General features: G+C 44.9%; 1 protein-coding gene across 1 annotated transcript in view; it reads right to left on the bottom strand.

Annotated features, from left to right (window-relative positions):
* Positions 1-294: 294 nt before the first annotated feature.
* AXR4 (alpha/beta-Hydrolases superfamily protein) overlaps positions 295-26,618 on the bottom strand; it is a 60,514-nt gene continuing 34,190 nt past the window's right edge. The window contains exon 2 of the mRNA XM_087667162.1: positions 295-812. Within this exon, the coding sequence (XP_087523288.1) occupies positions 507-812 (306 nt within the window). The 3' untranslated portion in view covers positions 295-506. The remainder of the gene's footprint in view (positions 813-26,618) is intronic.

Below are 26,618 nucleotides of genomic sequence, written 5' to 3' on the forward strand. Positions count from 1 at the left end.
AAGTCTCTCGTTTATATAACAATAATAACTGGGAAGTAAAGAATAATTAAACATCCAATATATATCTAATAGAAGATAATTCTTGATACCTAACTAGTCAAAAATAATCGTAACTAGAAAGGGAAGAATAATTAAATATCCAAGTCCAACATATCTTATAGAAGATGATACACGATACCTAGCCAATTAAGAAATTGTAGCTAGAAAGGGAAGAATAAATGACTATCCAATATATGTTATAAAGATAATGCTTGATACCTAGCCAATTAAGAAGAGTCACAAAAGTAAGGCTCCAAAGTTATGAATACACAATAGCATGACTTAACTAGGCATATATAAATGACAAATGAGCATTACATTGTCAACCATATACATGTAAGTCATTAAAACACGGGATTTCTTAATTTCCATCCCTCCATATTTTCAAGTTTTTGACAACTGTTACCAAGCGTGGCGTGTTCTCACATAATGTACAGTTGTGAAGGACTTTCTCCCTTTTCAATGATTCAAAACGCCCAACCACCAAATCCCATGCCATCCATGCTACCTAGGCCCTGATCGTGCATGTCATGTCCTTGTTTGTGATCATGACTATAATGCCCATCCCCATGATTGTGTCCATGGTGACCATGCCCATGCCCATGCCCATGTTGGCAAGAATAAAGACCATGACCCTGTTGGTCGTTTTGTGACATTTGGTCAAACATTTCTTGAATATGCTGGGGCAGAGCTTCATCTGGTTCCATGTGCTCTGCTGGAGGCACAGACGAGATAAACTGATAGATATCTTTAACAACCTTGTTGCTATCATTCTGCATATCCAGAATAAATTAGATTCAGAAAACGAAGGGAAACATATACCTGCTATTTTGATATGATACACAACATTATCAAACAAAAGGGAAACAGATAAGCTACTGTAAGCCACATGCAAAAGCAAACTGGCCAGTTAAATCCAATGTTCAGAAACAGAATCATCATCGAGGTGAACCATGGTGGAAAAGAAAAAGAATATCTGGCAAATCCCTATCACAGGCCTCAGCCTATCTTTAACAAAAAAATAAGACAGAAAACATTAAGAGTGGCTATTTGTAGTTGGCAAGTTGACAAATGTACTTACACAGATAGGAAAACAAACTACACAAACATCCTTGCGTTTACAAATGAGGTAAAAAATCTTCTGTCCACACAAACCCACATCATCCTTAGCCTTGGGCTTAATTAGAGCACAGAAAAATTTCAGTGAAACTCCATTGACCAACTTTGAGAATTATTAGACAATTTGTCAGCTAAACTATTCTTATCCAAGAACAAGCATATATGCGCCTGTAACCATCTAGGCAGCTAGACTACGAGCATAGACTATTGTATGGAGGACTAGTGAGAATATACTAAAAAACAAGAAAACAGCTGAGTATTTCCAACATGCTGCAGGATGTATGAACCTAAGACTGAAAATAAAGGCTGCCCAAGATTCAAACAAAGGGGAAAAAAGGAAAATTGCCACTACTATAAAAAGCCAGGCCATTACATGGACGAATGCCACAAGAGGCTAGCAAAGCAAAAGGACTCCTCCAGCTTGGCTGTCCAAGAAACATCGCCTACTCGGTCTTCAGCTGATTCAGCGTTAAATACTGCTGAAACACAGCATGCATGTGTAAGGAACAGATGCAACAATGGAAGCATGAAAGAATGTTGAAATAAACTGCTGAATGCAAGACAAAAGAGAAAGGAAAGAGTAAACACAAGAGCACTACAAAAGAGAACTCAAAGATATGCTCGGGGAATGGAGTCCATATACCAAACACCAAACAGTCGTATACAATAGTGAGTCAGTGGCTGCGTGAGCATTGACTCCCTCTCTCCACAAGGCATGCATTGGATTTGCAAGTGATGAATGATGAAGTGTGTGAAAGTGCACAACGGAAGAGACACAAACACACACAGAGAGAGAAGCAAAAGATGAAGAAAGAATACTGCACTAACTAAAGAAGAATGCTGATACAATGGGGATGGATTGATCAATCCATGCACGCAGCCCACAGCGTTAGTAAGGGCACCAAATCCGGCTAATGGCAATGGCAGCACCAAGCACGGAGTATCAGAGTGTGCACCTACAAATGAAGGACTGAAGACTGAAGAGAGTGTGTCTGCCAAGTGGGAGAGGTAGGCTATAAATAGCCAACAAGACAAATCTCTAGCCGACTTACACTAGTAGATGCCCTAAAAGCTGGTCACACTGAAAGAAATGCTAGGAAAATAGAGGAAGGCCACAAAAAAATCACGGATGGCAACACAATGTCCGACAAGTAGAGGCGGACTGTGGAAAGAAAAAACTCACCTAGGAATGCAAACAGAAAGCTGACAACTAAAGGAAATGCACCTAAAATTGCCAAAGCTCAGGTATCTCTATTAGACTCTAATAGGAGCTCACAACCAAGAGACCATAGAATAACATGATTGACATAGGCAAGCTAACACCCCCTTTCAGATCCTAGGAGTGTCTGAAGACCCAACAAGCTCATGTGAGGAAACATAGAAGCCTTGGGTAAAGGCTTCGTAAAGAGATCCATTGCATTGTTTGCTGTGGCACGGTAGGCCACCACTAGCTCAGAATCCACGCACCGCTCTCGAACATAGTGATATTGAGCCTTGATGTGCTTCGTGTAAGCATGAAACACAGGATTCTTCGCCAAAGCTAGAGCACTCCACACGTAGCTCCGTAGGTCTAGGCCATGGAAAGCCAATCTCCACCAACACGTGGCGAAGCCAAACCGCCTTCGTAACTGTAGAACATAATGCATGATACTCTGCCTCTGAAGAAAAAAGGGCCACAAGAGGCGGCTTCTTTCTACTCCACAAGATAGCTCTTGATCCAAGGGAGAAGGCATAACTTATAATGGATCGTCAGGAATCCACATCACCTACCAAATCAAAATCCCTCCAACCAAAGAGAGTAATCCCCTCTCCAAACATGATCCCATAGGATCAAGTCCCCAGTAAATAACGAAGAACACGTGAGGCCACCCTCCAATGCTCTTGAGTGAAAGTCTTCATGAAAGAAGACAACAAAGCCACTTTCGTTTTCAGGTTTTTGGATCTATTTCAAGGCTGCGAACCTATTCTATCCCTTCCAAATCTGTGTTTTGGTGTCTGCTGCCTACATTTTACTGATCAGCTGTGTTTTGGCTGTTTGCTCCTGTGCAGGGCTAGGTGACAATATTTTCAGACTGGATCTGATTATTTTTTTTCTATCTTCTCACTATGTGGTGCATTGCTCAACTTTAAAGAGGGTTCATGGGCTAGAGCACCAAGATATTATCCTGATTATTTAGGCATTTTAGGATGGCTATTTTAGCATTTATTGCTGGCCAACGACATTAAATGTTGGCCGACATGACATGATTTATGGCATTATTTTTGTCTGTTTATTCACGCTTCTTCTCCACATTCATTATGATCATTCATCACCTGACTCGTTCTACTGGAGAGAGAGGAGTAGGTGCCGGTGCCTTCAAAGCCAACGACTCACATTGGTTCTGTATTGTCTCATATCTTGGTATATGGATTCCATTTCCTGAGTATCTCTTTCCTTCTCTGTTTCTTGTGCAACGTTCTTTTCTTTTGCAATGCTTCTATTTCTCTTTCTCTTTTCTTTGTCTCGTGTACAATAAGCACTCTATTACAGCAATTTCCCACACAGTTCCATCACATCCACTTCTGACACTCCTTTTGGTGTTTCTTTAACTTAATTGAAGAAAAAATTGATGTACAATGGGATTTTCCAAATCCTTTTCGATATTCTATCACCCCTTGCCGTCCAAAATGACCAGCAAGTCTTGAATCCGATTTACCCCTTAATTTGGGCTATCAATTCGCCTTCAACGGCTTTGATAGAGATCGAAAATGTCCCAAATTCATTGATCTGTTGGTCCCTTCACTTAAATTTGACTGAAAACAGCTTCAACCCTATTGAATCCAAGTCTTTGAGCTTCTCATTTTTGGCATGTTTCTCAAGGCTACTACTAAACCCTAATTTCTGTTGCAATAGAGAAATCTGAAATTTCTCAACCTCTGGTGATCTCAATGCTGTAATCTTTGAAGCAAGGATATAGAAAGGCTAGGAGATGAGAGAATGTTGCTCAACCATTCAATATGCCCAACACATGCTGAAAATTACAAGCCAACATGACATAACATAAGACTCACAAAGAATCTCAAAAACATTGCCAGATTATCATGTGACATGTCTTTTTCTCATGAGCTCAACTCATCTGGCAAAACCAAACCATAGCATAGCATAAACCATGGCTAAAACATCAATGGCATCATAACATATGTTTTGTCCACAAAACCAACCAAATACCACTCAATATTAATGATCATACACTAAAAACCAGCATTCATTAATCACTTCCCGATGATTATTAATCAATGCAAATGTACACTGTCAAAGTTGCAGTGAAAACCATACCCATCTGCATATCAAACATAGTGACTAGTATATTGAATAGTTATCTCCTGGCAAACATATTGTCAACTACAATACCCTAAATATATATTGAATACATAGATCCACTACATCTAGAGCTTTCCATCACTGAGAAGCGGAGGTGCTAGCTCCCTCACAAGCATCACGTAATACTTTGGACCCCTGCTCTGCCGAACTTGATTAAGCCCCAGCTCTAACTAGAAAGCATCAAGATAAAGCTGCAACAACTGAGGATGGTTTGCCAAGTCATCCTCCTCCATCCATTTGGCATCCATTGGTGAATAATTGTGAAACTTCACCAAGCTGCTCTTTGTGTGCCAAAATCTGCTCTAGTACCAATATTTCATTGAGCTCTTCAACCTCAAGCTGAATTTCAGCAGATACATTCTCTATCACATCACCATGAAAAGGCCTAAGCAAATTTGCATGAAAAGCAATGTATATCCGCCAATATGGAGGCAATTTCAGCCTATAGCATGCATCACTGATCCTCTCCAACACTTGAAATGGTCTATAATATCTCATAGACAGCTTTGGATACAATCGCTCTTTGCCCTTGAACTTTTTCAACCGTGCCTTTTCAAAACGTAACAATACATAATCGCCCTTTGCAAAAGTGCAAAGTACGCCTATGACAATCAACTGCCCTCTTTTGCTTATCTTGAGATCTTTGAAGCGCATACTTAACGTTCTGATAAGCTGCATCCATGCTTTCCACTCTTTCTCTACAATCTATTCCACTTTCTAGTCCTATTTTCAAATCTTCCTTGATTTTTAGCTTTATTTTCGGATTTACCCTTTTTCTCAACCTTGGCCTTAGTGACATGTGGCTTGGCATCACTATCTTGGAAACTTGCATCCTTTCCATGCAACAATATGTCAGCTGTAGTAGCAATTTCTATAAGCCAAGACATGCTGGAAACGGTGAACTTAATGCAAAAATCCTGAATACCCTTTGGCAAACCACAAATATACTTCACTTGCTCATGGAGGGGTACTATGCAATAAGAAGTAACTGACAGCAATGCATCCCAAATCATCTTATTATAATGATCCAAGTTCTTGCAATCTTTGGAATGCAACTCATTCCAAGTTGTCTTAATGTTTACTTCAAAGGTACTTGTCAATCAATTTGAAGCAAACATTTGCTTGGACTAGACCCAAATGGTAGGTGACTTCCCTTGAATAAGAAGTGTAGACTACCACTGCAATGCATTTCCCTTCAAAATGTAGCTACCTTTCATATCCTCCAAAGTAAGTTGTATCAAACTGCTGAATAAAAACTTCACACTTTTGCCACCTTCATCATAGTCCTTCAGCTAACCTATGGGAATCAAGTTATCTTATATAAATAGGCTACTGCAAAAAGGGTGCATTTGCTGTATTTACATGATAACCAGCACTATCAAATGCTTCTACATGACCAGCACCAAATCCTTGTGCTCCAACAATCTTTGGGGGTGCAAATACATATCCATATGGCCCGCTTTGTGCCCCAGGCATCATGCCTATGCTGCACAACATGGGATTAGGCATTCCACTTGCCTTACCCGTATACATTGGGTGTTGTTAGCCATGCATTGGCTGTTGCATACCATAGGGATTTGAGCCATACATTCCTGTATGCAGTGCATGTCCAACCATAGCATGAAAAATGGTGCCACCAAAGTATTCTTACTGTCCCATGCTTGCATGTGCATAATTACCATACTGCCCATGTTCCCATGGATTGGCACTACCAAGTTGGCCATGCACTTGTACTTCCTGCCCCATGGGTACCAACTCTTTATGCTCATCAAGCATTTTGGGCTCTTCCAAAGAAGGCTTAGGCATTTCCTTCGGTTCTTATGGTTGTCCTAAAGCTGTAGGAGGTGTTTTTCTCTCTTTGCCTTTATTGTCCTTCCTTGGGGCATTCACGAATCGAGAAAACTTGGGATCCTTTGCCAATTCAGCAAAAATTTTTATTGTTGTACACATTCGATCCTTGAAGCTATCATCGAATTCTTCAGCCCCTTGCTGCTCATCAACCTCTTTATGCATTGAAGTGCCAACATTGGGTCATTTCCCACATTTTCAGCTTGCTGTCCATGCTGAGAACCATGCCCAACATCGATCATTGCATTTCCCCCTTCCCCACGTGACTGACCAAGGAGTGATACATCCTCTCCACTTGATCCCATATCACCATGTGAAGACATGCTTGCTGGAATACACTGCTGAGAGCAATTTCAGCACTAATGCAATAGTCCCAAGCTGCAATCAAGTGCCACGGGCCCAACAATTCAATGGATTTGATGGTATCCCGACAATGGAACCATGAAACCAACCTTCCTTCTGTGGATGGGTGGTAATTCCCTGATTACAACTTAGTTACACCAGCAACATTTATTACAAAACTGAGAGATGCAAATAGACTCACAATCTTAAACAATGGACACCCTGTTAGCCGCAAAACGGGTGCCCCTTTCGATGTTTCTTTAACTTAATTAAAGAAGAATTTGATGTACAATGGGATTTCCCCAATCCCTTTCAATATTCCAACTCCCCTTGCTGTCCAAAATTACCAGCAAGTCTTCCATCAAATTTTCCCCTTGATCCAGGCAGTCAATTGGCCTTCACCCACTTTGATAGAGATGGAAAATACCCTGAATTCATTGATTTGTTGGTCCCTCCACTTGAATTTGACTGAAAACAAATTCAACCGTATTGAATCCAAGTCTTGGAGCTTCCCATTTCTGGCACACTTCCCGAGGTTGCTGCTATTGGGATAAAGGCTCGTTTAACCTTCCATGTATAGTGCGTGCACATTATTTAGCTATACATGTGAATGCACCTTTACGTGCTCTAAGTATAAATACATTTTATTATTTGTGTACCAACACACATTTGTGGATACACTCAAATTTAATCGTACTTCACTCTCCCTCTCTGACTCTCACCAATTGTCACACTCTCACGCTCACTCTGCTCAAACTTCTGCTGCATCCAACTGATCTCCAACAATTGGTATCAGAGCCCAAGGTTTTGCACGCTTCCTGAGACCAAGGCACGTCTGACAGGTCGTGGAGGCAACTTGAGGCAGAAGGCCACTTGGGTCCTGCTGACTAGGTGCCAAAGAAACCAAGTGACAATTGCAACTGGCAGGTCTAGAAAGCGACGGCCGCAAGTCGACGTGAAGGCCAACATAACGGGTAGCTGACTAGGCAACAACCAAGTGGCAAGCAACTTATGGCATGGTGACGAATAGAAGTCCGAGCGCACAACAAGCAACGTGTTGGGCTCCAAGCGCAAGACATGGCAAACCAGACGACACAGCACAACGCAGAGCTAACGAGGCGCGGCAGCTGATGAGTACCATGCGATAGAATGCCGCCAATCCCGTCACACAATCTACTTGACGAGTCAACGGACCTGTCATTCCTTTTTTTTTAAATCAAAAATCTTTATTTTCTTTTCAAATCTCTTTGGAAATTCCTTCTCTTAATGGGGGTTCGCGCACTGGAGACACAAATCTCAGATTTGTGCAAATTCAAGTCCAAAAATTTGGGGCTTTTCCCGAATTTAATCTAGTCCATGCCTGGCAGTGACACTTAGGTCAGAAATTGCAAACATTGCATGTGGTGACCTCAATTAAATTGGGGATTTTACCAAATTTATCAAAAATTTGCTCCTTTGAGTAAAATTTTTTGACATTGGATCCCAAAAAATTGGGGTTTTTGATGTATTTATAAAATTTTGCTCAACTGGGTCAGATTGGCTGATATTTATGCAATTTTGGACCTGAAATTTTGGGGGTTTGTGCAGAATTTGGTAAATTTCTGCATTTTTGCCCATGTGGTGGCTAGTTCATGTACAAACAGCAGAGATTTATTACTGTTTGAAGAAGAAAAGTAGTGTGTTTTTTTGTTCAGCTTGTGCTTTTGCAATTCAGGTGCATTTACTCTTGTGTTCGTGATAAAATGGCTGCAACTTCTTCCAATTCAGATATCAAGAGTTTGATGGAAATCAAACAGTTTGATGGTCATGGCTTTGACCTTTGGAAAGACCGTATGCAAGGCATATTGTTCCTAAATATTGTGAGGATGCTTTGCAAGAGAATTGTGTCTAATGCAAATTAGGCCGGAGTAAATAAAAAGGCTATGGCTTACATTAAGATGGGTGTCACTAATGACATCTTGACTGACATTAAGGGTTTAGATACAGGTTATGCAATATGGGAGAAGTTGAAAACTACCTATGAAATCACCACACATGTTAATCAAGTGCATTTAATGCGCTAGTGAATATGCGACTAGATGAGTCAAAGCCTGCAACTGAGCACTTGAGTGCATTTACAAGGATTTTAAATCAGCTCAAAGATGCAAATTTGGACTTTGATGATAAGTTAAGGGCAATCTTGTTTATCGTGATACTGCCTGACTCTTGGGAGACCTTGGTGGTTTCACTCAACAATAACCCCAATCTCTCATATGATGGAGTGAGAGGTTCAATCTTGAATGAAGAAATTAGACGTATGTCTAGTGGGGAAGGCAGCAACTCAGCTAATAATGTAAGAGGCAGGGCTGAAAAGAAAAATGCAAATGCAGGACAAAGAAACTGGAGCAAGAGCAAAGGAAAGGGAAAGAGTGGCATTACTTGATATCACTGTGGTCGGAAGGGGCACAAGAAACCTGATTGCAGGTATTACAAGAAGGAACAAGAGAGAAAGAAGAATGCAAGAGATAAAAAGGAGGATAAGACAGATGCATCTGAGGCAACCAAAGGCAAAGAAAAGGCCAATGTGGCCTCTAGTGTGGTCATAGAGGAGCTTTCAAATACAAAGGCTGATGTATTATGTGCTGCTGATTATGATGCCCTTGTATGTCACATGCAAGATATGAAAATTGCCAAGGCTGATATGATTGATGCACTTTTGTCAGTTGATGATAGTGTCACTCAGACTTGGATTGTAGACTCTGGTGTCTCTTTCCATGTAACTAGTGTCACTCAGACTTGGATTGTAGACTCTGGTGCCTCTTTCCATGTAACTCCTTGCTTGGAGTATTTTGCTTTGTTCAATGCATGCAGTTATGGAAAGGTGTATCTTGGAAATAACCATGCTTGCAGCATTGATGGGATTGGCACTGTACACTAGTCTTTAGACAATGGGCAAGAGCTTGTGTTGAAAGATGTCAGATATGTGTCTGGCATTAAAAAGAGTTTACTATTTGTTGGTCAGCTTGACTTGCATGGTTACACTACACTGTTTGGTGGTGGTTTGTGAAAAGTGAAAAAGGGTTTCATGCTGATTGCAAAAGGAACCAAGAAGGGCACTTTGCATAGAAACATGGAACGGCCGTTCTGGCCTGTAGGAATGGCCTAACGCGTTCCAGACCCTTGGAAGAGGTGAAACCGCCACAAAACGTTCCCTGACGTTTCCAAGGCTGTTCCCTATTTGGAACGGCCATTCAGGCCTATTGACCAAAAATTTACATGCTGATTGTAAAAGGAACCAAGAAGGGCACTTTGCATAGAAACAGGGAACGGCCGTTCCGGCCTATAGGAATGGCCTAACGCGTTCCAGACCCTTGGAAGAGGTGAAACCACCACAAAACGTTCCCTGATGTTTCCAAGGCTGTTCCCTATTTGGAACGGCCATTCAGGCGTATTGACCAAAAATTTACATTTTTTCACGTTTTTTCTTTTTGCTTGTATCACACTCCTACCACATGTTCACCTATCTCCATCGCCTAACGTGCACATACTAATCTCTCTCTCTCTCTCTCTCTCTCTCTCTCTCTCTCTCTCTCTCTCTCTCTCTCTCTCTCTCTCTCTCTCTCTCTCTCTCTCTCTCTCTCTTTCGTAAAAGGTAATTGTATTAATTACGAAAAAAATACAAGATTACTTGATTACAAGGTACATGATGATACAAAGCCATCATGTGAAGCGGTTCTCTCTCTCTTTCTCTCTCTCTTTTGTCTGATTACAAGAGACACGAGGGCCGTAGGCCAACGTGTGGGGAATCCCCGTAGTAATGCACTAAAAAGGTTACACCAATCATGGCAACGACCCAGAGGCAATTGCCATATGCCACGGATGCAAATCCTCCCAAGGGAGCAAGTCGGAGTGTCGGATGAGATCTAGCTGCCAATGCAAGAGCCCTTTAAGCCTGGCAATATGTCGCGGTACATTAGAGGCCGAATCAAAGAGAAAAGCATTGCGCGTGGTCCAAATGTGCCAGCATCCCCAGTATCTGAAAAAGTGAAATAAAATCTTCACATGCAACTGTGGCGGTGTGGGATACTTCGGGCGCACAAAAACCCAGTCGAAAGGAGTTAGAGAGAACCCCACCACCGCGCGCCAAATGTGCGACAAGAGTGACCAGATATTCTTGGCGAGCGGGCAAGAGAGAAAACGATGTCGAGCCGATTCCGCCGGTGTGGTACAGAAGAAACAGTTGCCATTCGAGATGCGACACTTGGCAAGGGCCGAGGCCAGAGGAAGACCACCAATCATCACCCGCCAAAGAAAGACCTTGCATTTGAAAGGTGTCTTATTCAGCCAGCCCTCCATCAGTGTTGTCTGCCACCATGACAGCGATTTCCGCAGTCCCCAAACAGTATTAGCTTTCGCACCCAGCCATTGGTGATCTTGAATGAGAAGATGATACACCCGATTAGTAGAGGCCTTTTCCAGACTCAGCCGGCCTGCAAGGTCCCAGTCCTGCCAAGGGCGATCCACAGCCAGGGCAGGAAAGGGTTGCCTACCCTGAAGCTCCGACGAAAGCTTTTGCCATAAATCATGGTATCCACGCGGGATCTTGAAGAGTCGCCTAGCAGTCCGAAACAATACGAGGACATTGCGAGTGGCAAGGGTAGCATCCGCAACCGACGTCACACCTAAACGGGCCATGCGGTTAAATCTTGGTCTGAGCTGATGTTTATCTTCCCATGAAAGGAGTCTCGATACTGCCAACAATTCCAGCTGAAAGGAGTTAGTCTGCAAGCGGTCCCCTGCTGGGTGCCAGCGGGCCTTTTGGAGCACCACTTTCCAAGAGCCGACCAAGTGCAGTAACAAAGCGGAAGAGGGACTGGAAAAACGAGAGTCAGCATTAAGGACATGCCACCAGGAGGCCCGAAGCCGTGTGTTACCATGGCGGAGCCCGCTGTCCTCAAGAAAATAACGGGCTATGATGGTCCACGGGTGATGATCCACACACATGGCGCGAAAAAGGGACCAACGGAGAGCTAGCATATGAGTTTCTGCATCCAAAATAGCTCCACCACCCATGCACTTAGGGGTACATGCATGTGACCATGAAATCCACGAAATGCCTGCCTGCAGTGAATCCTTCTTCCATAGCATGAAACGGATGGGATGAGTGAGAGCCTTCAAAGTAGTAGGCGTCCATGGCAACAAAGGCAGGAAATACGTTAGCATCGGTAGCATGATTGTCTGGGCCACTTTGAGGCGGACATGGAATGGCCACGCTTGCGACTTCCAATACATAAACTTTGCCGCCAGTTTTTGTGAAATCCACTCCAATAGGTCTTTTGGCCGTACATCCACCCCCAATGGGTATCCAAGATGCCTGACAATGGAGCCACGGGAAACCACCTGGCCTTGCCAGCCTAATGACTGTAAATCAGGCTCCGTACAACTGAGAATGGCTGACTTAAAGGCATTGATGCGAAGCCCAGAGGCCTGACCAAAGAGTGTCCAAACATCTAATGCCCTTCGAATGTTGTCCCTGTCCGCCTGCAAAATCATAAAGGTGTCATCAGCCAAAGATTGGCTAACGAAGTGCTGACCCAACGGAAGAGACAGTCCGGCCAGCTGAGCAGAGGCTGCCATGGAGGATAACATTGAAAGGACCGGGTGAGTCGCCAGGGCAAAGAAAAGAGGACTCAAAGGACAACCCTGTCTGACCGAGCGTGCAAGGAGAAATGGCTCTGTAACCACACCATTGAGCATAACTCTGGAGGAAGCCGCAGCACTAATGGTGTAGATCAATCGGGACATCCGGGTACCAAAGCCCATAGCAGACATGAGATCTGCAATGAAAGACCAGTCCACATAATCAAACGCCTTTTCCAAGTCCAATTGAATCAATACCACTTCCTGACCGGAGTGCCGCGCATAGTCAATAGCCATTTGCACATTTAAGATATTATGCAGAATGTTGCGGCCCTTAATGAAACCATATTGGAGAGGATGCACAATAGCTGGAAGGTGCTTGTGAAGCCGATTCACCAGCACTTTGGAGTAGATTTTATACATGGAGCCCATCAAAGAGATTGGACGCCAGTGGTGCAGCTTTGACGGTGAAGGGACCTTTGGAATTAGTTTGATAAGGCCTTCTTTCCATGAGGAGGGCATGACCCCTGTTTCCCAAACCTGCTGAAACATGACCACCAATGGCTTCACCAACTGCGTGGCCGAGGTCTGAAAGAATTCATTAGTGAGACCATCCCAGCCAGGACTTTTATCCTTCGGCAGGTGCAACAAAACATCCATAACCTCCTCCTCGCAAATATCCGCCTCCAAAGTGGCTTGCATATCAACTGGAACCTGCTGGCGGACCAAATGATAGAAGACCGAGCGGGCATGCGTAACCTGGCTAGAAGGCGAGGAAGAAGAACCAAGAAGTTCCATAAAATAATTTCTGCACATAGTGACAATGGTCTGCGGATCAGTGACCATGTGACCTTCCGAATCCTGGAGTCTGGTCGTATTTTCGCGAGCCGGAGACGCATGCAAGGCGCGAAAGAACTTATGAGACTGGCAGGCACTATCTTGCAATGTGTCAATCAAGTTGTGCAGCTTGGCCTGTTGATAAGATTTCAACTGAAACACTTGAATAAGATGGGCCAAACGCCTCTCCAGTGACAGCAGAAAATCATCATCTGGGGAATCCAGAAGCAAGGAACGGACCAAAGCCAATAAGTCTTCTGCTGCATGTCGACGTCGGCGACAAAGCGAGGAATGATGGATCCCATACTGCCGAGCAACCCGCTGCACATTAGAGAGCAGCCGTGCAAATGAAGGCAAGCCCTCAAAGGCGAAGTCCAATAAGAACCTCTCAATCAACTGCTGCATATAGCCCTGGAAAATTGAATGCTTCAAATAAGAGGAGTTGAAACGTAAAGGGAGCCTATCCAGCAATTGCACAAAAGGTGCAATGGATTGTGCCCGCATCTCAAGCTGGAGGGGGAAATGGTCCGACAACGCATATTGCTGCAAGACCTTCATTTCCAGCATCTCGGAAAGAAAATCATCCCCCTGCATGATATACATTCTGTCCAGTCGCGACCAGGTAGTTGCATATTGTGCGGAATGAAAAGTAAACCCTGAAAAAGAAGGGTGAAGCCACGACCAAAGATCTTGCTTGAGTACGTGCAAAGCAAAGGAACTCCACACCCGGCTTTCCGGCGTATCCATTACCGAATGCCCTGAAGTGGACTGAGAAGAGTCAACACACATATTGAAATCTCCCATCAAAAACCCCCTTCGGCCGAGTGACATGGAGCCCTGCAAAGTGGACCAAAGATCCCGTCGGGATGCGGGATCATTCGGAGCATAGAGGCCCAACAGCCATAAAATCTCTCCTTCAAATAAGACTTCGATCACCAGAAAGCGGCCCTGCATATCATTTTTAACAAGGACAGGCTGATATTTCTCATGGACAATCATCAGCACACCCGAATAGTGCGTAGCATGGGTCCCTGCATAAAACAGACGGAATCCATGACAATCCATCACTTTTCCTGCTTCTCCGTGACTTTTGTGCTCAACTGCACACAATACATCCCACTGGTTCTCATGCAAGACGGTCCACATGGCATGTTGCTTGTGGCGAGAGCAAATGCCTCGCACATTCCACGTGGCTATCTTCATGTATCCTCAAAGAAGGAAGTCAGGAACGAGGCGCCTGCTGCCTCGATTTCACCTTTTCCGTGAGAGCATCCAGGAGACCCTCATCCAGAAAATCAGCCAATACTGCAAACGAATTCTGGCGACCTGCTTTAGAGGTAGAAGGGAAATCCACTGCCTTGGGAGAGGGGCGGGGATAACGCCAATCCCAGGGTGTAATAACATTACCTTTGGCATCAAACGCCAGCTTAGCAGGTGGGCCTTTGGGGCCGTCGGTATAGACTCTCCTGGGAGACTGATTACGGGGGGCAGACGGGGCCGTAGGACGCGCAGCCTGCTGTGAAGTGGCCATTTCTTTCCTGCGCGTATACGTGCGCACGGAATCCTGGGAAGCAGTAGGCCCAAGATCCGCCAGGCCTGCATCCAACTTTTTACCTTTTTTGGGACGTGCCTCAATCCAGTCAGTGCGACGGGAATCCACACTCAGGACCTGTTGTTTGCCTTTATCCATGACATGAGGAGACTGAAGGGCTTCCTGGGGCGTGGCATCAAGCACCATGTCATCCTTGGGCAGCACAACCTGTGTATCCTCCGAAGACGGTTGCCTTTCAGGACATTCGGCCATGAAATGCTGACAAACAGGCGTCAGGCGTCAGGCGACGGGTATGCTGACGAACAGGCGTCAGGCGTCAAGTGGCGGACTGGCGATGGCGAACAGGGCCGCGACGAGCAGGTCCCGCTGGCGATGGCGATAGCGAACAGGGCCGCGACGAGCAGGTCCCGCAGGCAAAGGCGATGGCGAACAGGGCCGCAACGGTCAACCAGTCGACGGCAGGGCAGGGCACGCAGGCGGCGTCATCGCGAGCTCTTCTCTCTCTCTCTCTCTCTCTCTCTCTCTCTCTCTCTCTCTCTCTCTCTCTCTCTCTCTCTCTCTCTCTCTCTCTCTCTCTCTCTCTCTCTCTCTCTCTCTCTCTCTCTCTCTCTCTCTCTCTCTCTCTCTCTCTCTCTCTCTCTCTCTCTCTCTCTCTCTCTCTCTCTCTCTCTCATTGAATATTCAAAGTGTCAAGACAACCCACAAGCCAATCAAGAGTCCATGCAAACTTCAAATTTGATGCATTATGAAATCTTGCAAATCACAATCAAATTTCAGCCTATTCTCAATTCCAAGATAATCATCCATTTATATTGTCTAATTTCAAGGAAAACTAGGATAATTGGGACAATTCAGAGCAATTTGGAGCTATGGGGATAATCGAGTCAATTTTGGGATATTCGAGTCAATTTGGAGCATTGAGGGGTATTGGGGCAATCAGAGGGACATTCTTTGGGGCAACTTGGTCGTGCATGGCATATTTGGGGCACTTAAGACATGTCATTCCCCCCCTTCTAGGGGGTCCCGTTCCCCGTTCCAAATAACTATGGCACTTTGTATTGTTTGCACTGTAAAGCCTTGAATGGCAAGTTTCTTGCAGTTGCTGAAATTTGCAGGCACTTGGAGTTACGGCATAAGAGATTAGGCCATATGAGCCAAAAAGGACTTGATGTCCTTACCTCTCTGAAGAGGGTTAATGGAAAATACTCTAAACTTGACTTTTGTAATGAGTGTCAGTTTGGAAAGCAAATAAAAGATTCCTTTTACTCTGGTGTCTCTCGTAGGTCCAATGTCTTGGACTTAGTGCATTCTGATATATGTAGTATGCCCATGAAATCGTTGGGTGATGCTACATATTGTCTCCTTTATTGATGAATGCTTCAAAAAGATTTGGGTATACCTGTTGAAAAAGAAAAGTGAAGTGTTTGCTGTTTTTAAAACTTTTCATGCATTCGTGACCACTCAGACAAGTAAAAAGCTGAAATGCTTGAGAACTGATAATGGGGATGAGTTCACATCAACTGAATTCAAGTCCTTTTGTGATTTGCATGGAATTAAGAGGGAGCTTACAGCCCCTTACATCCCTTCTTCAAATGGGGTGGCTGAAAGATATAATAGGACTTTATGTGAAAGAGTGCGGTGCATGCTGTCCACTGCTAATCTCCCTCATGAATTTTGGGGAGAGGCACTCGAAACCGCAATTCACATTTGCAACCACTCTCTGAACAGGTCCTTAAATAATGGCATCCCTGAGAAGGTTTGGTCTGGCAAATCGGCCTCATATGACCCATTTACGGATATTTGGTTGTGACGCTTTTGTGCATGTTAGAGATGAGCTGAGGAACAAACTTGACCCAAAATCCAAGGTGAATTCGGCTACAGAGTGTGGTTACCTCACTCCAAGAAAATTATCCACAATCGTAATGTTGTGTTTGATGAGGCAAAATTGCTGAAAGATACTTTAGCCTTCTAATGAAGATATGAAAAATGTCAAATTTCAAAGTTTGCAACCACCTATTACTTCAAAAAATGAGCCTCATGGTGTTGTACCACACAAGCTGAAACTGATGATCAACCGGTTATTTTTGAGCTAGATGATGATGTATAGCAAATAGGAGCATAAGGAGGTCATGGACAGCAAGATAGACTTGCTGATTATGAAAATCCAAGTGCTCGGAATGAAAATGAAGGTGCTGTACAGCATGAACGGTATGCTGAAAATGGCTTACAACAGCCAATAAATGCTAAAAATAATATACCTCCAGATGTAGACCCAATTCCTGAAAATGTTGATGATTGGGTACGCAGGTCTACACACAAAAGACGGCAACCACATAGGTTTGACCCCTCCTTGCATTATGTGATACTTACAAATAAGGGTGAGCCGCTTACATACAAAGAGGCCAAGTCATGTGAGTTCAATAGTAAGTAGGAAGCTAGCTATGCAAAAAGAGAATAAATCTCTAAATACAAATGATACTTGGGATCTTGTGTCGTTGCCCAAAGGAAAGAAGCCTCTTCCAAACAAATAGGTGTACAAAGTAAAGACAACTCATGGGAAACCCAAGTACAAGGCAAGACTGGTTGCCAAAGGGTATGCACAAAAGGAAGGGATTGACTTCCAAGGGGTCTTCTCACCTGTTGTGAAGATGACCACTCTACATGTGTTTTTTGCTCTCACTGTTGTATGGGACTTAACAGCTGTATCAAATGGATGTAAAAACAACTTTCTTGCATGGTGACATTGATGAGGAAATCAACCTCAAGGTTTTCCTCAAATTCCTATATTTACCTATTGTTCTTTCATCAAAGATCGAGTCTTTTCTTCTTCTCCACCATGCCCTTCTCCATCTATTCATATACATTCTACTTTTCTTGCTTATCAATTGACACCTTTTCTAACTGATTCACTTAAATTTTCAGCCACTCCTTTAGCCTATTCCTCCTTTTATGATTTTGCCTACCCATCTCTTCATCCTCTTTTACTTATTCCACTTCCATCTCCTGTCACTTCTATTTCTTAACCCCTCAATTGGTTAATGAGTACAAAGGATTTGATCAGCAAATTTCGAGAAAAAGAGGATGAAGCTCGACTGATTCTCTCACGGGACCACAGATAAACTGGCCAATAATTCCAGGGGACTGGACTACTGCTGGTCAAGCATACCAGAATTACCTTCATTTTGCTCACCAATATTCACAATCTCTAGATCTTTCAGTGAGATTGACAGCTCAATTTACTTGGTATGCATATCATTGCTTGTACTTGAAAAAGGATGCAGATGGCAGCCCCATCATACTTGTTTTGTATGTGGATGATATATTGCTAGCTGAGAAAAGAAAGACTAGCTTGGATGCTCTAAAAAATCAGCTGAAATCAACTTTCTCCACGAAAGATTTGGAAAATGCATAGCATATTTTGGGCATGAGGATTTGCAGAGATAGAATGCAGAAATTGTTGTTTTTATCTCAAGAAAAGTACATTTTTAACATGGCTAACAGCCCAAAAGATGACGTGGAAGCAAATGCTATGAAGGGAGTTCCTTATACATCAGCTTGTGACTCTCTTATATATGCTATGGTTGCTACTCGTCCAGACATTGCTCATGCAGTGGGAGTTGTTAGCATGTTTATGTCAAATCTTGGCAAAACACATTAGAAGACTATCAAGTGTATACTTTGATACCTAAAGGGTACACAAAGAAAGTGTATTTGCTATGGGTAGGGTGCACTTAGTTTGCAGGGTTATTGTGATGCAGACATGGCAAGTGACTTGGACACTCGTAGGTCCACCAGCAGGTATGTCTTCACAGTTGCTAATGGGGCTGTTTCTTGGTGTTCCACGTTGCAGAACATCATTGCACTAAGTACCACTGAAGCTGATTACATATCAGCTACTGAAGCTTCTAAGGAAGCTATATGGTTGAGCAGACTTACAAAGGATTTCGACATGTCTATGGGTACTGCAGTTTTGCGATGTCATAGCTAGAGTGCTGTGTATCTGGCTAAAAATGCCATGAATCATTCACACACAAAGCATATAGATGTGCAATATCACTTCATCAAAGAGATTCTAGAAGATGGTCAAATCACATTGACCAAGATCAAAACACAAGACAACCCTACAGATGTTCTCACTAAAAGTCTAAGCAAAGCTTAGCACAAGCATTGCATACAACTAGTGGGGAGTTGGTTAGAAGTTCACCTTGGACCTTTAAGTGGGAGGTTGTTGGGATAAAGGCCCCTTTAACCTTCCCTTGTCGTGATGTTGTGCGTCTACCACTGCGAATCTAAGAAGGGAGGAGTTTTTCGCCAAGAACTTTAACATATTAGTCAGCATCGTTAAGAATTTATTTTCCGTTGTGTGTGTCTTATTGTTTGCATTTGCATGACGCACGAGCACCTATAGTTAGGCTAGGCACAATTTCTTCAATGCATTCATAAATTTTGTGTGAAAGCATCGTTTGATTGATTGCATTGCATAGATTTTAATTTGCAAACCACATGAACGTTTAGGCACGAAATTCTCTTCCAAAGAATATGCTTGATAGGGCACATTGCATGGAAAAACTGATTCATATGAAGGTTTCCGTTTTAAAGACTCAAGGATCAAAGGGAAAGGTTGTAAGTTTTACATCGTGAGCGAGTATTTCTTGAAGAAAAAGAGGACATGTATGCTGAAAGAGTGTGCAACTACAAGAACATTAGGCCAAGAAAGTTGGTACAAGAACAAGCCTATCTTAGATCTCAAAAACTCCAGTTCATGTGAATTTCAAAGCACACAAAGGAACCAGGACTAGTTTACTAGAATAGTCTGAAATCTCTAGTATCATGTTTAGATGACTTAATTCCCACTTTAGATGGATCCAAATATATACTATGACTTATTTTGAAGGAATAAGTCGTCCAAGACAAAAGATAGAGAAAAATAATACAATTTATGAAAATCGATATTTTTGCCTAATTTTTTGGATTTTGGCAATTCTGTCCACGCTACCTTATCGATCAAATGTATTCCGATCGTTTTAAGTACCTGGATGACTAGATTCAGAGTTCATATGATGAAGTTATGATCCAAACAAGTTGCAGACAAGTATAGGGCAAAAAAAACGAAAATAGTAAAAAGCAGTAAAAAAACATAAGCTTTAAAGCTAAACGCCTTCAACTTTTATGAATGAAAGGGAGTGGAGAAAAACTATAAAAGGGAGGATAAGGAGAGAAGGAGGACCATCATCAAATCAAGGGAGAGAGGCTTGAGGTTGAGCTTGTATCCCTCGCCTTCTTCAAAGACTGTCATCGAATTTTGGAGAGAAGGCTTGAGGATGAGCTTTAAGCCCCTCGCCTACATCGAAGTTTCCATGATCGCGAGTCTCTATGAAGATTGGCTTAAGTCGAGCTTGATGCTTCTCGCCTTCCTTGAAGATCTTTCCACAAATCATGACATCTCACCTTCTTCTCTTCTCTCTCAGTTCGAAATCTATGATCTTGTATTTTGCCTATATTTTTAAATCAAGAATTTATTTTCCTCATTCAAAATTCTTCTGAATAAGTTTTATTTCATTGAGTTCTTCTCTCATCTCGAAGTCGTGCGGCGAGCAACTTTCACAAACCCCCGCGCGAATCCCATGCGACATCTAGTGAACCCGACATGAAAGCGTCGCTTCTGATCATCGAGATGGAAGACTCCTCGAATAATCCACCTTCATTATCGACTACTTTTTCGACCAATGAGATGAAGACTTTATTGCAAACTCTTTTTTTAGTCATAATGATACAAAATCAGCAGATGCAATTATTTATGTAGCAGCAACAGCAATTACATCAGCAACAATTGGATCAACAACGAATGTTGCATCAAGAACAAGAGCATACGCATGGTGCAACCAAAGCGATCAAGGCTGTGGTTAGTGAGCACAAATTATTTGATGGCCAGAATGTTTCAGCCTATCTTAAAGCCTTCGAAAGCCAGATGCGTTTCTTCGGAGTTCCGTCCAATTGGAATAACTTTTTCCTATGGCTTGTCACGCCTGCTTTGCGAGTTAGAGTGACCGATTTGTTTGTGCAAGACTCAAACTAGAATCTTTTCAAGAAAGCCCTCAAAGACGAATATTTTCGGGACGATTATGGTATTGCTACGCGGAAGACATTCAAAGAGTGGGTCTATCAGCCCAACGAAGGACTTGTTGCTTCCAAGTTATTGTGGGAGTTTGAAGAGCGATACAACCAGTTGGATGCATTAGAGCAAAGAGCTCTAAACCCGAAGAAAGTGGAGTTATTCTTGCAGGCGGCTAATCCTACGCTTTAGGATGAGTTGGAAGAGCTTCTTGAAGACCGTATGCAGCTTATGGGATTGAAGACTGATTGGCAAGATGCTATTGATGCGGTTTCTACACTTACAAAGAGGTGGAGATGGAAGGCTTGCTTGCAGAATGGCATCCAATCACCTCCAACAATGTCATCACCTACCACGATCTCTTCTACTTCTCATCTTGCTCCATCCTCTACTTCTCCTATTTCTCATCCTGTCTTTGCCTATGTGTATGCCTATGTGAGAGTGCGCAACGGAAGAAGAACACGAACACAGAGGAGGAGAGAGAGACAACAGAAAATGAAGGAAGAAAATCTGCACTGACTGTAATGAATGCTGAATACAAAACTGTGGACTGATCAGCCCCTGCACGCAGCCCGAAGCGTCAGTGAGGGCACCAGATCAGGCTGATGATGATGGCAGCACCAAAGACGGAGGAAGATGACGAAGTCGGAGTGTGCACCTGCCAAAGAAGGAGGGAAGATGATAATACAACTAACTGCCAAGTGGGAAATGGCTATAAATAGCCAAAAAACCCAAAAACTAGCCGACCTGAAATTTGAGGCCATAAATATGTCCGACCAGCATTTAATGCTGATCCGACCAGCATTTAATGCTGGTAAAAATGCCAGGAATGCTCAGAAAAATCCCGGAAAGGGTGGACAATGTCTGGCAGGTGAGGCAGGCTGAAGAATGCAGAAACTACCCCGGGAAATGCACATACAATCCCGACTGGAGGAGAAAATGCACTGAAATGCAATAAACTGAGTGCTCTAGAATGAGCTACCTCCTCCGTCAAAACAAGTGATAGACAAGTCAGAGCTCCTAAAGTCCTCATCTAACTCAGACTGAGGCTCACAGGCAAGAGATGACAAGGCATGACAACCATGACTGCTAAAACCCCCTCTCAGATCCTGGATGTGGCAGAAGGCCAAGGGAGAAACGGATCCTGGGGTGGCAAGAGGAATGCCAAGGTCGATGAAGTCAGTCGATGTAGACTGCTGCTGAAGGAGCTCCTCACGATCCTGGGAATCCCCCTCTAAAACACTAGGGGCCACGGAATCCACAGCCGCATCACCGAGATCGTCCCCCTCTGAAAGGGATGGGGGGTACGAGGGAACCACCGGAGGAGAAGGTGGGGGATGGAAAGGAACCTGTGGAATAGAAGGTGCACAAGCGGGAACGGGTGTAGCAATAGACTGCCTCGGAGGACCCTGCATCAAAGAAGGGGAATGGAGCCTGTAAAGCCGCCTCGGGGAGTCATATGACTCGAAGCACCACTGTCCACTAACCAAGGCTGCGCAGAAGACACTGCAGCCATGGAAGAAGGATCCTCCTCCAAAGCATGGATATGAAGGAACACTGACTCATGGGTAACAGCTGGTGTAGAGGTAGAAGAAGGCTCCAATGTAGATCCACCCTTCGCTCCCGGACGAAGGTGAGGGTACTTCTTCCAGCATTTCTCCTCGGGATGTGTCCCTTTCCCACAGTGTGGGCACTTCGGTCTCTCCGAATCTGAGTCAGAGCCTGAAGAACTGTCCTTCTTCGTAGCCTTTGACTTCTTCTTCTTCTTCTGTCCTCCCGAACTTGCAACAAAGGCTCTAGTGGAGTCGGATCCACTAGCACTGACCTCTCTGAGTCGCTCGTCATGCTCCAAGACAAGCGGGGATAGCTCCTCCCATAGAAGCTTCTCACGGGTCCTCGATGTAAGAAGGCTGGTGTAGAAGACATCAAACCGAGGCGATGGTAGCTGAGTCAAAAGAATCATAGCCATGTCTTCAGAAGATATCGTCCGACCGAGGGATGCAAGCTCATCCCTCATATCCTGTAATCTGTTGATGTGGTCCTTCAGGGAAGGACTATCATCAATAGTGAGCATCCGCAACTTCTTTTCAAGAGATATCCGGTGGGCAAACGTCTTCTGATGGTAGAGAGACGCAAGCTTTCTCCACACGTCTGCTGCAGTCTTCAACCTGTGAACATGAACAAGGACAGAATCCTGCAAACTCAGAAAGAGGAAAGATCTGGCTCTAGAATTGAGCCGATCCCATAATGCTACACGATCCATAGATGTCCCATCTGCGGGATCCACCTGAGGCCGAGGAATAGGAACAGAAACAAGCTCCCAAAGATCGAAGGAGTCCAAGATACACTCCACCTTGCAGGACCATAGAGAAAAGTTGGAGCCATCCAACCGGTCCTCTTTGGGCAGCTGAGGAAGTACGGGTACCTGTACAGGGGGTACCAAAGGCTGCATCTTCGGCCCACTGGAAGGGAATCGCCGAGATACATGAATAGAAGGGGGACGGAAAAGAGGAATAGACTCCGGACGACGGTCCTCGTGATAGAAATCACGCCTCCGTTCAGATGAGTGTTGAGACAAAAGCTCGTCATCCGAGTCATCAAAGCCTGTAAACTGATGAGAATACATCTTCCAATCTGCAAAACACCAAACACCAAAGAAAACTGTGCCGAAGCCGAAGTAGGACCAGCAGTAGAGTCACCAACCACCAAGACGCAAGCTGTGATAGCCTACAAACACCTGGAGCTGCAAAACACAAAGGTAGCTGATGAAGATCACCAGAACAGAAGCCGCCAGCACCAAAACGCAGCCTGGGAGTGAGTCGCCAGCAGGAGATGAGCCACCAGGAGTGGAAACAACCACCAGATCTGCAAAACGCAGCCTGATGATGTGTCTGTGAGAGTGCGCAGCGAAAGAAGAACACGAACACAGAGGAGAGGAGAGAGGAAGCAGAGAATGAAGGAAGAAAATCTGCACTAACTGAGATGAATGCTGAATACACTGGAATGGACAGAACAGTCCCTGCACGCAGCCCGGAGCGTCAGTGAGGGAACCAGGACAGACTGGAAGCAGAGGCAGCACCAATGCCGGAGATGGAGACGGAGGGAGCAGTGCTGAACCTGCAGAGCATGAATGCTGGACTGACTGGGGGGGCAGCTATAAATAGCCCCCAGCCAGAAAACTGGCCGACCAGCTAAACTGGCCGACCTGGCCAGATCTGGCCGACTATGGCCAGATCTGGTCCGACTGGCCAGTTCTGGTCCGACTGACCAGAACTGGTCCGACTGCCCAAAATAATGGGCAGTCACCCCAAAAACAGCCCAGATCTGGGCTGTAAAATGCCCAGGGCTGCATGCTGACTAAAGCAGCCTAAAAACACACTGACAGAGCTCCTCTGTCTCCTGTCAGACTCTGACAGGAGCTCACAACCAGGAGATGACAGACTGAGACTAAATAAGAGCAGGCTAACACCCCCTCTCAACTCCTGGGAGAGTCTGAAGACCCAAGAACCGCATGTGATGAAGCAAAGAAGCCTGAGGCAAAGGCTTCGTAAAGAGATCAGCTGCATTGGCCGCCGTAGGACAATAGACCACCACCAGCTCCGAATCCACGATCCGCTCTCGAACATAGTGATACTGAACCTCAATGTGCTTCGTACGAGCATGAAACACCGGGTTCTTGGCCAGAGCAAGAGCACTCTGGTTATCCACGCGCAGCTCCGTAGGTCCCGTCTGGGAAAAGCCAATCTCCGCGAGTAAGCGACGGAGCCAAACTGCCTCCATAGCGGTCGAACATAGGGCCCGATACTCAGCCTCTGTAGAAGAAAGTGCCACAGTAGGCTGCTTCTTGCTGCTCCAAGAGACAGCACCAGATCCAAGAGTGAAAGCATAACCTGTACTGGATCGGCGCGAATCCACATCACCTGCCCAATCAGAATCACTCCATCCAGAAAGGGTAATCCCATCTCCATACATGATCCCAAAGGATCGAGTCCCCTGCAAATAGCGAAGAACCCGCAAGGCCGCCTGCCAGTGATCCTGGGTAGGAGTCTGCATAAAGGAAGACAATAAAGCCACCACAAAGGAGATATCCGGCCGAGTGTGAAGTAGCCAGATAAGAGAGCCGACAGGGCACCTGTAACGGGTGGGATCGGTAAGAGGAACTCCAACTGTCAAAAGCTTGGACTCAGGGTCCATAGGGCATGAGATAGGCCGACACTCAGCCATATCAAACTCCGAAAGAAGCTCGGAGATGTACCTGTGCTGCGAGATAAAAATGCCCTGTGCCATCTGATAGATCTCCAGACCTAGAAAGAAGTGAAGGATCCCTAGATCCGTCATGTCAAACTCCTGCTGTAGAATGGACCGTGTATGCTCCACCTGCTGAGTGTCGCTCCCTGTAATAATAAGATCATCCACATACAAGATGAGGAACACCGAAAGAGAATCCACAACCCGTAAGTAGAGGTTGGGATCATAAGCGGAGCGCGCAAAGCCACTCTGTAGAAAGAAGCGGTCAATCCGCTGGTACCAAGCACGAGGAGCCTGCTTTAGGCCATAAAGAGCCTTTCGCAGCCTGTAGACATGATCCTCCTTCCCCTGCACAAGAAAACCAGGAGGCTGTGAAACATAAATCTCCTCCTCAAGAACGCCATTCAAAAAAGCAGACTTGACGTCCATCTGATAGACAGGCCAACGGTGGTGAGCAGCAAGAGCCAAAAGCACTCGGATGGTGGACATCCTGGCTGTAGGAGCAAAAGTCTCAAAGTAATCCAACCCTGCACGCTGGGCAAAACCCTTGGCAACAAGCCTAGCTTTATGCTTGTCCAAGGAGCCATCTGCAAGATATTTGGTCTTAAAGACCCATTTCACACCAATCACCTTCCGTTTCGCGGGACGCGGAACAAGTTCCCACGTATGGTTTCGCTCGATGGAGTCGAGCTCGGCCTGCATAGCCTGTCTCCAGATATCCTGTGCAAGAGCCTCCTCCACAGTGGAAGGCTCGGAATCCTGAAGAATCTGTGACATAAGAGCATAGTTCACACATAGTGAACTGTCCCGCTGGGCCTGTAAACGGGCTGATCGACGAGGACCTGTAGAAGAAGCAGGAAAGTGAGTAACACCTGAATCCTGCATGAGCCGGCGATACCATAAAGGAATCCTGAGAGACTCCTTCTGTGAGGGAGACCGGGGGGTCTCCGGAACCTGTAAAGCACCCAAATCGGAGAGGGACTCCCCCTCACCGAGTGAAGGTAAATCCTCCGCATCTAAAGAAGGCTGTATATCCCGTGAAGATCCCGAAGAGGCGGTAGACGAGCTCGTAGAAGACGAAGGCACATCCACCAAAGGGGTAAGGGAAGCCGAAGGAGGAGGAGGAATAGGGGGGGTGCTAAGGGTGATCCTGGAAGGAAGTGAAGGGAGAGAAGGTGGGGGGGGGGGGGGGGGGGGGGGGTCCGTCGATGATGAAGAAACATCGGAAATAGAACCATCAATCGGATCCTCAGAGGCCGAAGCCTCATCAAAGATCACATCCCTGCTCACCTCAACCTGCCGCGTCGTCGGGTCGTAGAGCCGATATCCCTTCGTGGTCGTACTATAACCAACGAAGATAAGCTTTCTCGACTTAGAGTCGAACTTCGTCTTCCTCTTCTTCTTGTCCACATGGACAAAAGCATCGCACCCAAAGATGCGAAAATGGGACACGGAAGGCTTCTTTCCAAAGAAAGCCTCATATGGAGTCATGTCCTGTAATGCCGAAGTCGGAGAGCGGTTGCGTATATGCACCGCTGTAG

This window comes from Lygodium microphyllum, chromosome 1 (genome assembly GCF_053477565.2).
Source record: "Lygodium microphyllum isolate KBCC chromosome 1, Lygodium_microphyllum_v1.1.10, whole genome shotgun sequence".
NCBI classification, from domain to species: Eukaryota; Viridiplantae; Streptophyta; class Polypodiopsida; order Schizaeales; family Lygodiaceae; genus Lygodium; species Lygodium microphyllum.